Source organism: Actinia tenebrosa, unplaced genomic scaffold (genome assembly GCF_029948245.1).
Source record: "Actinia tenebrosa isolate PJP-AT-01 unplaced genomic scaffold, QUT_ActTen_1.0 PGA_scaffold15__27_contigs__length_11533743, whole genome shotgun sequence".
Taxonomy (NCBI): Eukaryota; Metazoa; Cnidaria; class Anthozoa; order Actiniaria; family Actiniidae; genus Actinia; species Actinia tenebrosa.
The window spans coordinates 3978502-3991166 of record NW_028292575.1 but is presented as its reverse complement, the minus strand read 5'-3'; the positions used below and the strand labels follow the sequence as shown (position 1 = coordinate 3991166).

The 12665-nt window shown below is 35.6% G+C and overlaps 2 protein-coding genes across 2 annotated transcripts; both read left to right on the top strand.

Moving 5' to 3' along the window:
• Positions 1–2271: 2271 nt before the first annotated feature.
• LOC148910875 (E3 ubiquitin-protein ligase TRIM33-like) lies at positions 2272–2981 on the top strand. Its single transcript, XM_089030507.1, has one exon. It carries the CDS (start codon positions 2334–2336, stop codon positions 2979–2981), a length of 648 nt encoding a protein of 215 aa, XP_088886633.1. The 5' UTR covers positions 2272–2333.
• A 200-nt stretch (positions 2982–3181) lies between these two features.
• LOC148910874 (uncharacterized) lies at positions 3182–12114 on the top strand. Its single transcript, XM_089030654.1, has 3 exons — positions 3182–4473; positions 8240–8304; positions 8796–12114. Exons 1-3 carry the CDS (start codon positions 3186–3188, stop codon positions 10989–10991), a joined length of 3549 nt encoding a protein of 1182 aa, XP_088886780.1. The 5' UTR covers positions 3182–3185; the 3' UTR covers positions 10992–12114.
• The last annotated feature ends 551 nt before the right edge of the window (positions 12115–12665 follow it).

The following is a 12665-nucleotide window of genomic DNA, read 5'->3' as shown; positions in this document are numbered from 1 at the left end:
GATTCATAGACTTAGTCTCCACTCAACTTTTGATACCACAGGATTACCAGAACAACCCTGCGTCTCCTACGTTATCTTAACCAAGAAACATCCAAGGAAAATAAACACCAAGTAAAAGATCGACCTGCACAAATAAACACAGGAATAATAGATAGGAATTATAATAGGTGATTAATATTTTTGTAGATATTTATTAAAGATTATCAATTAAGATCAATGAATGATCTAGAAAATTTATACTTTCGCTAATATAAATAATTTTCAGATAAATCAAACGTGACCAAAAATCTAGATACACGAATACCAAGTCGATATGAACTCCGTACTACGCAAGACACTAGAGAAAGACGTTTTAATCTCGTACCCAGAGCCTGCGTTTTTTCTGATCTGCGGTGAAGAACGAGGGCTCTGGCACAATCTGTTTTTTGAGACCGGGATATCTTGGACTTCCGGTATAACAGCGCATGCGTTCAAAAACTTGCAAAAATAAAAAGGTTCCCGATTTCTAATTTTTTTTTTTGATGGGAAGTAAACACAAACTCTGTCTTAAAGGATGATTTTCATTGTTTATATTTCACTTCACTTGCGCATGCGCCACAAATTAAATATAACAGAGCCCTAGTTTTTCGCCGCAAGCTAGAAGAAACGCAGGGGCTGGGTATGAGATTGAAGACGTTTGCAGTTGCTCCAACTCCACAAAACAAGGAGTCTAAAATGTTCTTTTATTCCTGCATGACAAGTTTGTGGTTCCCGCTCCGCTTAGTTCCTTTTGCCATGTCCCACAAGCTCAACCAATTACCAAGAACATCTCAGAATTTAAATAGTGCTTATTGTTCTCTGAAATAAAATAAAATTGCCTCGCTATCCTCGCAGTACACTTTGAAGGATATAGTTGTTTGTGGGACAAGATTTGGATTCATTGGGAAAACTGCTGCAATGGTGATTAGTTCAATATTGTGTGAGTTGGGACCGTGAATGGACTACACATGCAAATAATTAAATAAGTTTGCAACTGTCTCAGTTATGGCTAGGCTATTTTACGGATCGATCGAGGACTAGACACTTTAGATCCTTTGATCTCTTTTAATCTTGCCGATAAATCAATCGTAAAACTATAATGAATCAAATGAAATAAATGGCTAACTAATCTTAATGACAATTGTACATACATGCAGTCATACGATAATCACGATAGAGCTTAAAAAATACAATAATTCCTAAAATAATAACACAAGTAAAAATCATACCCTGTCTAGCTGCTTGCAAACTTGAACTATGCTAAACGTGGCTCGTGTCCACTTACTCAACTCATGACAGGTCAATCGTTAAATTATTACATGAATCAATTGGTCTTTATTCTATGTAAACATATAGAAGGAAGTCACTAAACCCGTGAAATAGGTATTTGACTAATACACTTTAGTAGACCCTAATTCCAATGTTTTCGTTTGTGTGTATTTAACTATTATACGTTGACTAATATTTTTTATGTCACGGGTTAAATACCCTCGCTCTATTGTCTCTTAATTATCATTTCCGATAAACTCATGACGCCAGTCACAAAGTTATTGAGTCTTCCATGACCTTCCATATTGTCTTTTGTAATATACTATATCTTGGACTTACAAAAATATACTTAAGGGTATATTTGGAGAGAACGAATATCATTTGCGCAACAGAGTAGTTGCATGATAAGTTAAAGGTAATTTTAGAGTTCTCAAATAAAGTTATTTACCTTTGCAGTTTTTGTTCGTATATAATCATCGTTACTTATACTGTCATGTTATATTATTTTAGTTCCAATTTTATATTTATTGTTATATTGATCGTGTATTTGAATTCAACCAATAATTTTTTTCACAGGAAATAAAAAAGACTTTGATTCTTTAAATTTTCTCATTTTGTTGCTTTTTTGCTTTTTTGCTTTATTTGTTTGTTTGCATTTATTTATTTTTTCTTTTATTTCATTTTGTTTTTATTATTGTTTATCTATTAAGCCAATTTTTATTTAAATTTGTTTTGATTTGATTAAATTTGAATGACGTTGATATTTTTCATGCTTTGACATTCTTATTCAAATGCATATGTAACTTTCTCACAGTACCCCCTAACGGGATCCAAGTGCTCTTCTAATGCATGCAGAAAATAGAGATAACACCCACGTCACACAACATTCTTTGAAAATTCCGAGGCTATGTATTAAAATATACATTCATGGCGTGACAATATTTCAAGGAAGTAAGGTCACGCTCATTTCCAAGAATCCCCAGACCAAAGAATGACAAACAACATTATTCAGACAACTCCCTCATCTCGTCTCAACTCCTGAAGACATGGAATCGCTTGTTGAAGATCTTAAGAAAGAACTCCGATGTCCGCTATGCAATGATACTTTCACTGAACCAAAGATCTTGTCTTGTTTCCACACATTTTGTAAGCCTTGCGTCAAACGACACGCCAAGCAAGTCGACCAAATCAACATCTTCAAATGTCCTCGATGCAAATCACAGACTTCTCTACCAGAACTAAGCGGCGTTGAAGATCTACAGCCAAGTCTAATACATTCAAGAATCTTGAAGGGTCTGGCGTTGATAGAAGGAGAAAAGGCTTGTTCTGTTTCTGAGAGTCATTCGTCAGCTTCTTGGTATTGTTTTGACTGCGAGCGCTCGATGTGTGATGAATGCGAGAAGAACCATTCAGTATTTATCAAAGATCACAAGGTCGTTCGTATGGCTGATTTGAAGAAAGAAGATATTGAATTCATAATAACAAGAGAAAATCCTTGTACAAGTCACCCTCATCACAGGCTAGAGTTTTTCTGTGGAGATTGTGATGCAATGATTTGTAGGACATGCTTGATAGATCACAAGGATCATAAGACGATGTCATTAGATAAGTTTGCTTTGATCAAGAAAGCTGTATTGTCAAAACATCTGCAGGTACTAGAGCAGTTGAGATTAGATGACAAGGAAAAGCAATGACAAGAAAAGATTGCTAACACAATCAAACAACAAGGAGAAAAGGCAAAAAAAGAAGTCAAAGACAAAACCAAGAACATCATCCAAATACTACAAGACAACGAACGAGAATTGCTGAGACAAATCGATGAGAAGTTGAACACAGCCACAACAAACTTGAATATAATTCATCATATTCCAGCCGTCAAGGAATACATCAAGAATGTGATGGAAAGAGGACTGGCAAGTGAAATGATGAACATTCAAGAGACACAGTGCTCTCAGAACTTCATCTTCAACCATATTCCACCATACTCTAGAATTGAATATGTTGCTAATGAAGAGCTGATGCGACAAGTGAAATCAGGGCTGGGAGAAATACAAACTTGTTCCGAAACAGACCACACGAAGAGCTCTATTCAGGTGAAATCTAAGGCAGAAGCTTTAAAGAAAAAAAAGCTGATAGTAACGACTAAAAGCTCTACAGGAGAACTCAATCATGATCCAAGGGATGTTATAGACGTTCAAATAAAGCCTGAAGAAAATGTGAAAATAGAAAAGAAACATGTGAGAACTGATGGTAAAGTAGAAGTTGAATTCATGGCTAAAGTAGCTGGTCTGTTGACAGCAGAGGTTCAAGTGAATGGGAATCGTGTGTCTAACAGTCCACTAGTGGTGAACGTCAAGCCACAAGAGATGAGAACAACAGGACAGTTTAACATGAAACGTGTAAATGTAGATTCTAGTTTTTTTAGATGTATAGCAGTAAACAGAGACAATAGCAGGATCGCTGTTTCAAATGATTCTTCTCATTGTGTCTATGTATTCACCACTGATGGAGATCTCTTACTGACGTATGGTAGTCAAGGTAGTGCACAGGGACAGTTGACTAGTCCTGAAGGTTTAGCTTTTCTGAATGATACAGATTTAGTCATAGCTGACTATGGTAATAATAGAATATGTATAGTGAACACTACAACAGGGACTTTGGTAAAAACCTTTGGTAACTATGGTGACGGGGATGGAGAGTTTTATCATCCGTGGGGAGTACACGTTGATGACGAGGGTAACATCATTGTGTGTGATCGTGGTAATCATCGTGTTCAAGTCTTCACAAGAGACGGTGACTATCAATATCAGTTTGGTTTGACAACACAGGACATGTTTACTCCATATGATGTGATAACACATGATGGACTGTTTTACGTCAGTGATTATATTAATCATGTTATTCATGTATTTAAGAAGAAAGGTAACGTACCGACTAGAATATCGACGATTGATGGTGAAGGCAGTGCTGATGGTCAGCTAAATGGACCATGGGGCCTGGCTATTGATAATGAACATCATCTACTGGTGTGTGATCAAGGTAATAACCGCGTACAAAAATTCAGATTGGATGGTCGTTTTGTAGGAAAGACTTGTGATGTAATCAAGAACCCTAGATATATAACTGTTGTAAAGGATGGTCAGTTATTAGTTAGTACGAGGGGTTCCGGTGTCTGGTATGTAAAGTAAAATCTCCACGTGTATATAATCTTTTACGCATACTATTTACCTTAATTTGAATAAAGACTTTTAAAGTTCAAACACTAGGTCCAGAGGTAATATTTGTAAGAAATTTAAAATTAAAACTTAATTAGGGTCTGTGAACAACAAACATTTTTGTACCTGGGCCCGGTTGTACAATAAGGGTGGATAGCGCTATCCGACGGATAAATCCTTATCCAGTGGGTAAATCGATGCTGTTTTCCAATAAATCTATCTCTCAATGGATTGGATATATTCGTTGGATAGCGCTATACGGCCTTCGTACAAGCGGGCCTGACGATTGGGAAAAATATATATATTACCATACGAAATGCATCTTGTTAAACTCATCAGTATTTAGTTTACGGTTTGTTTTTGCAGTAATATCTTTGATGATGGTGATGATGATGGTAGTGATGATGATGATGATGATGATGGTGATGATGATTAACAATGTGGTGGTGGTTGTGATGAAGGTGATGGAAATGATGTTGTCAGTAATGTTGTTTATGCTTGATGTTAATGATGATATCTTGTTTGTTTATGATACTAATGATGATTGTTTCTCAAAGATAATTATGATGAAATAAGCTATTCTTGATATGGTGGTAATAATATGATGCTGATGATAACAATTATGATGATGGTAATCATGACTGATGCGGGCCGATAAAAAAAATAATTTAAACCCTAATCACATCCTTTTTGTAATCACTACCAAATCCTGCAATCTGATTGGTTCAAAGGAGTGCGATTAATTCCCAAATCGCATCCTTAGGAGCTCTTAATCGTATTCTAAAAAAAATTTTTTTTAACAATAAAATAAAACAAAAAAATTGAAAAAAAGTTTTTTTAGATGTTTTTTTTTGTTCGCATTTAGTTCTTCTACTACATTAAACTGATTATTCTGCACTCTTTATTGTGCCTTTTTCTTATGTATGATTACAAAGAGTGCAATTTTGGTCTGAAATCAAACTTCCAATTACAAATCACACTCCCGCTACGCGGTCGCATGATTTTGTAATCGCGCGTTTGATTTCAGACCAAATTGCACTCCACTCAGTTCAATTGCCATTATTAATTTCTTTTTTTCTGTCAACTTTTTTGGCCGATAAGCTATGACATTTTGTCTTGTTCTTATTTTACCATATCAAAAAAAAAAAAAAAAAAAAAAAAAAGAAAGTAGACAGAATTGATCTCCCGATAGTTTAGGGTAAGTTATGTGTCGAAGCGGAAGACTGGGTGATAAGTATGGAGTAAAATGTATTTAAATGATTTGTTTTATCATATGTTTACCACACGTATCATTCGAGTAAGAAACGAGTCTAGAAGAGAAAGCATAGAGACGTAAGTTTTCCCGTCCAAAGTATAATGTTACTAGGATGTACGGCATAGGTCAAGAGAAAATAAACAAAATCTCGGGTATTTATGTTTGTAACCATCATTGGTTCCGTTTGATGCTATTTTTAGAATCATATTTCCCATTTTTTGTTTTTGAGCACGCGTATACTGTTCGCGCTCTACTCTGTGTTATCACTTTTTTGGTAAAACAAACAAAAACAAACAAACAAACAAACAAACAAACAAAACAAAACAAAAAAAACCTTGCCACGCAGTTTGCGTGTGCAAACAACAACAACAACAATGGATTAAAGGAATGATTCTAAAATAGCATCAAAGAGTGCTTATTATGGAGAACGGGGATTCCTTCTCTCAGATCATTTTCTCTTGCATAGGCTGTCGACGTTATAGCAAAACGTTACGGCAAAACGTTCTCGTTTGTTACTAAAGTGATAAATGTAGTATTTTGTCTATTCTTTCCTTTCTTGCTTTTTCCTTCTTTACTAAATTCTACCTTCTCTTTATTCTTCTCCCTCCTTCCTTTCCTTTTTTTCTTTTCTGCATTTTCACTGTCTTACTAAAATTCTCTTTAGTCGGAGTATACTTTCCACGTCACTGTGTGTGGTATCCTTGGGGGGAGAAGGAGAGGAAGTGTTGTTTGAAGATTATTTCCATAGACTTAGTCTCCACTCAACTTTTATTACCACAGGATTACCAGAACAACCCTGCGTCTCCTACGTTATCTTAACCAAGAAACATCCAGGAAAAATAACACCAAATTAATGCACGACCTGCACCAATAAACAGAGCAATAATAGATAGGAATTATAACAAGTGATTAATATTTTTGTAGATATTTATTAAAGATTATCAATTAAGATCAATTAATGATCTAGAATATTTTTACTTTCGCTAATATAAATAATGTTCAGATAAATCATACGTGCTCTAGATCATGAATACCAAGTCGCAATGAACTCCGTACTACGCATAACACAAGAGAAAGACATTTCAATCTCGTACCCAGAGCCTGCGTTTCTTCTGGCCTACGGTGAAGGACGAGGGCTCTGGCATAATCCATTTTTTGAGACCAGGATTTCTTGGACTTCCGGTATAAGAGCGCATTCGTTCAAAGGCTTGCCAAAAATAAAAAAATATGTTCCCGATTTCCAATTTTTATTAAAGCATGATTTTCATTGTTTATACTTCACTTCACTTGCGCATGCGCCAAAAATGAATTATGCCAGAGCCCTCGTGTTTTTTTGCCGCAGGCCAGAAGAAACGCAAGCTCTGGGTACGATATTGAACACGACCATTATTTAGGTAGGGCATAGTTAATGAAGGGGAACTTGCTATTAACTATGGGTAGAGAAGAGCAGATTTTAAAAAAAACACTTAACGGCCTCAAATCGCGCTGAAACTTCGCCAGAAGACTGAACAAAGTAAAAGCAACAACTATAGCAAGTTTTGAGGCAAATTGTTGAGTGAAACATTTTATTGTCATAACTTTATCATTAACTCCCATACATTCCCTTATCAACCATACACAGGAACCTTGTTTGGGCTGCCTGTGCTATCTTAAAGCTGATTGGTGGAAGCATACGATAGCGCAACAGAGTAGTTGAATAATCAGATATCAAGATAATTTTGGGGTTCTCAAATAAAGTTATTTACCCTCGCAGTTTTTGTTCGTAATAATCATCGTTACTTATACTGTCATAATTTATTATTTTAGTTCCAATTTTCTATTTATTGTTATATTGATCGTGTATTTGAATTCAACCAATGATTTTTTTCACAGGAAATAAAAAAGACTTTGATTCTTTAAATTTTCTCATTTTGTTGCTTTGTTGATTTTTTTATTTATTCGTTTGTTTGCATTTATTTTTTTTTCTTTTATTTCATTTTGTTTTTTATTATTGTTTACCTATTAAACCAATTTTTATTTAGATTTATTTTGATTTGATTGAATTTGAATCACGTTGATATTTTTCATACTTTGACATTCTTATTCAAATGCGTACATAACTTTCTCACAGTACCCCCAACGACGGGATCCAAGTGTTCTTCTAATGTATGTAGAAAATATACGTCAAACAAAATTCCATGAAAATTCCTTACTATCGATCACGTGACATGTTGGAGACTGGTTCACTTCACAATTTAGAGGCGTACAACTTCTTTTTCGTAAGTGGCTGGGTTAATGGGCTTAGTGGAAAGCGACTTAAGGACAAAAATCATCTTGTACTTGCAAGGTTAAGTACAAACAAAATTTTTGTGCTTTGTTTTTACGTTGCTAAGCCAAAACGTGCGAGTATTAAAGCAGCTCGAGCTTGCTTTCTTTAGTATTCTGATAGGATATAACCTGTTATGATTCATTATTATAATTAAGATGATTGTCTTTGATTTAGGTAAATCACTCACAAAGATCGACTTGTACTCCATTAAAGACTTGGGTAATAGTGAAAAGAAAATGGTGAGGTAGTTACAGCACATTGCAACTGCATGGCCGGGTATGAAGCAAAATAATAATAATAATAATAAAAGAAAATTGTTCGTTCCATTCTTTTTGACTTGTGTGTTTCGTTCAATTTGACAGCAACGAGACATTAGCGAGCCATTTTGCTCGACGCTTTTTCAATAATTCACTTTCTCTTTTGCCTCGACGAGTTGATTTTTGAGGTACTCTGAAGAACCTTTTGTCTTTGTCCCTTTGCTTTCGATTAGAACACCCATAAACAGAGCAGGAATCCGGCATTTTCGTAGCGGTAATACTCACAAACAAAGTACACTCGCTTTACAAATGGAATTTATAATTGCCCCCCAGCCAAAGGTTTGACGGGCCGGATGTACCGGAAGTGACGTCTATTGATAGTAAAGAATTCAAAATTATACATTCATCGCGTGACATCATTTCAAGGATGTAAGGTCACGCTCATTTCCAAGAATCGCCTGACCAAAGACTGACAAACAACATTATTCAGACAACTCCCTCATCTCGTCTCAACTTTCGAAGACATGGAATCGTTTGTCGATGATCTTAAGAAAGAACTACAATGTTCCCTGTGTAATGATACTTTCACTGAACCAAAGATCTTGTCTTGTTTCCACACATTTTGTAAGCCTTGCGTCAAACGACACGCCGAGCAAGTCGACCAAATCAACATCTTCAAGTGTCCTAGATGCAAATCACAGACTTCTCTACCAGAACTAAGCAGCGTCGAAGATCTACAGCCAAGTCTATTGCATTCTCGAATGTTGAAGGGTCTGGCGTTGGTAGAAGGAGAAAAGGCTTGTTCTGTTTCTGAGAGTCATTCGTCAGCTTCTTGGTATTGTTTTGATTGTGATCGCTCGATGTGTGATGAATGCGAGAAGAGTCATTCATTGTTCATTAAAGATCACAAGGTCGTTCGTTTCGCTGATTTGAAGAAAGAAGATATTGAGTTCATAGTAACAAGAGAAAATCCTTGTACAAGTCACCCTCATCACAGGCTAGAGTTTTTCTGTGAAGATTGTGATGCAATGATTTGCTTGACATGCTTGAAAGATCACAGGGTTCATAACACAATGCCGTTAGATAAGTTTGCTTCGATCAAGAAAGCTGTATTGTTAAAACATCTGCAGGTACTAGAGCAGTTGAGATTAGATGACAAGGAAAAGCAACAACAAGTAAAGATTGCCAACACAATCAAACAACAAGGAGAAAAGGCAAAAAAAGAAGTCAAAGACAAAACCAAGAACATCATCCAAATACTACAAGACAACGAACGAGAATTGCTGAGACAAATCGATGAGAAGTTGAACACGGCCACAACAAACTTGAATATAATTCAACATATTCCAGCCGTTAAGGAATACATCAAGAATGTGATGGAAAGAGGACTGGCAAGTGAAATGATGAACAATCAAGAGACACAATGCTCTCAGAAATTTGCCTTCAACCCCATTACACCATCCTCCAGAATTGAATTAATTCCTAATCAAAAGCTGATGCGACAAGTGAATTCAGGGCTGGGAAAAAAAAAAACTTATTCTTCCGAAATAGACCATACGAAGAGCACTATTCATGTGAGATCTGAGACGGATGCTTTAAAGATAGAAACTTTGACAATGATAATCAAAACATCTACAGGAAAACCCCATTATGATCCAAGGGATGTTATAGACGTTCAAATCAAGCCTGAAGAAAATGTGAAAATAGAAAAGAAATATGTGAGAACTGATGGTAAAGTAGAAGTTGAATTCATGGCTAAAGTACCTGGCCAGTTGACAGCAGAGGTTCAAGTGAATGGGAATCATGCATCTAACAGTCCACTAGTGGTGAATGTCAAGCCACAAAGGATGAGAACAACAGGACAGTTTAACATGAAACGTGTAAATAGAGATACTAGTTATGTGAGAGGTATAGCGGTAAACAGAGACAATAGCAGGATCGCTGTTTTAAATGATTCTTCTCACTATGTCCATGTATTCACCACTGATGGGGATCTCTTACTGACGTATGGTAGTCAAGGTAGTGCACAGGGACAACTTTCTTATCCTCAAGGTGTAGCATTTCTGAATGATACAGATTTAGTCATAGCAGACTATGGTAATCATAGAATATGTATAGTGAACACTACAACAGGGACATTGGTAAAAACCTTTGGTAACCATGGTAACGGTGATGGACAGTTTTATCATCCGTGGGGAGTACACGTTGATGACGAGGGTAACATCATTGTGTGTGATGGTGATAATCGTCGTGTTCAAGTCTTCACAAGAGACGGTGACTATCAATATCAGTTTGGTTTGACAACACAGGACATGTTTACTCCATTTGATGTGATAACACATGACGGACTGTTTTACGTCAGTGATTATAATAATCACGTTATTCATGTATTTGAGAAGAAAGGTAACGTACCGACTAGAATATCGACCATTGGTGGTCAAGGCAGTGCTGATGGTCAGCTAAATGGACCATGGGGCCTGGCTATTGATAATGACCATCATCTACTGGTGTGTGATCAAGGTAATAACCGCGTACAAAAATTCAGATTGGATGGTCGTTTTGTAGGAAAGACTTGTGATGTAATCAAGAACCCTAGATATATAACTGTTGTAAAGGATGGTCAGTTATTAGTTAGTACGAGGGGTTCCGGTGTCTGGTATGTAAAGTAAAATCTCCACGTGTATATATTCTTACGCATACTATTAACCTAATTAATTTGAATAAAAAATTTTATAGTTAAAACACTAAGTCCAAAGGTAATATTCGTAAGAAATTTAAAATTAAAACTTAATTAGGGTCTGTGAACAACAAAGATTTTTGTACCTGGGCCTGGTTGTACAATAAGGGTGGATAGCGCTATCCGACGGATAAATCCTTATCCAGAGGATAAATCGATGCTGTTTTCCAATAAATCTATCTCTCAATGGATTGGATATATTCGTTGGATAGCGCTATCCGGCCTTCATACAAGCGGGCCTGACGATTGGGAAAAATATATATATTACCATACGAAATGCATCTTGTTAAACTCATCAGTATTTAGTTTACGGCTTGTGTTTGCAGTAATATCTTTGATGATGGTGATGATGACGATGATGATGGTGATGATGATGGTAGTGATGATGATGATGATGATGATGGTGATGATGATTAACAATGTGGTGGTGGTTGTGATGAAGGTGATGGAAATGATGTTGTCACTAATGTTGTTTATGCTTGATGTTAATGATGATATCTTGTTTGTTTATGATACTAATGATGATTGTTTCTCAAAGATAATTATGATGAAATAAGCTATTCTTGATATGGTGGTAATAATATGATGCTGATGATAACAATTATGATGATGGTAATCATGACTGATGCGGGCCGATAAAAAAAATAATTTAAACCCTAATCACATCCTTTTTGTAATCACTACCAAATCCTGCAATCTGATTGGTTCAAAGGAGTGCGATTAATTCCCAAATCGCATCCTTAGGAGCTCTTAATCGTATTCTAAAAAAAAATTTTTTTAACAATAAAATAAAACAAAAAAATTAAAAAAACATTTTTTTAGATGTTTTTTTGTTTGTTTGCATTTAGTTCTTCTACTACATTAAACTGATTATTCTGCACTCTTTATTGTGTCTTTTTCTTGTGTATGATTACAAAAAGGATATGATTAAGTGGTAATTGAACTTCGTGTAGTGCAATTTTGGTCTGAAATCAAACGTCCAATTACAAATCACACTCCCGCTACGCTTGTCTTGTTCTTATTTTACCTTATCAAAAAAAAAAAAAAAAAAAAAAAAGAGGAAGTAGACAGAATTGATCTCCCGATAGTTTAGTGTAAGTTATGTGTCGAAGCGGAAGACTGGATGATAAGTATGGAGTAAAATGTATTTATCTGATTTATTTCATCATATGTCTACCACACGTATCATTCGAGTAAGAAACGAGACTAGAAGAGAAAGCATAGAGACGTAAGTTTTCCCGTCCAAAGTATAATGTTACTAGGATGTACGGCATAGGTTAAGAGAAAATAAACAAAATCTCTGGTATTTATGTTTGTAACCATCATTGGCTCCGTTTGATGCTATTTTTAGAATCATATTTCACATTTTTTGTTTTTGAGCACGCGTATACTGTTCGCGCTCTACTCTGTGTGGTCACTTTTTTGGTAAAACAAACAAAAGCAAACAAACAAACAAACAAACAAACAAAACAAAACAAAACAAAACAAAAAAAACAACCTTGCCACGCAGTTTGCGTGTGCAAACAACAACAACAACAATGGATTAAAGGAATGATTCTAAAATAGCATCAAAGAGTGCTTATTATGGAGAACGGGGATTCCTTCT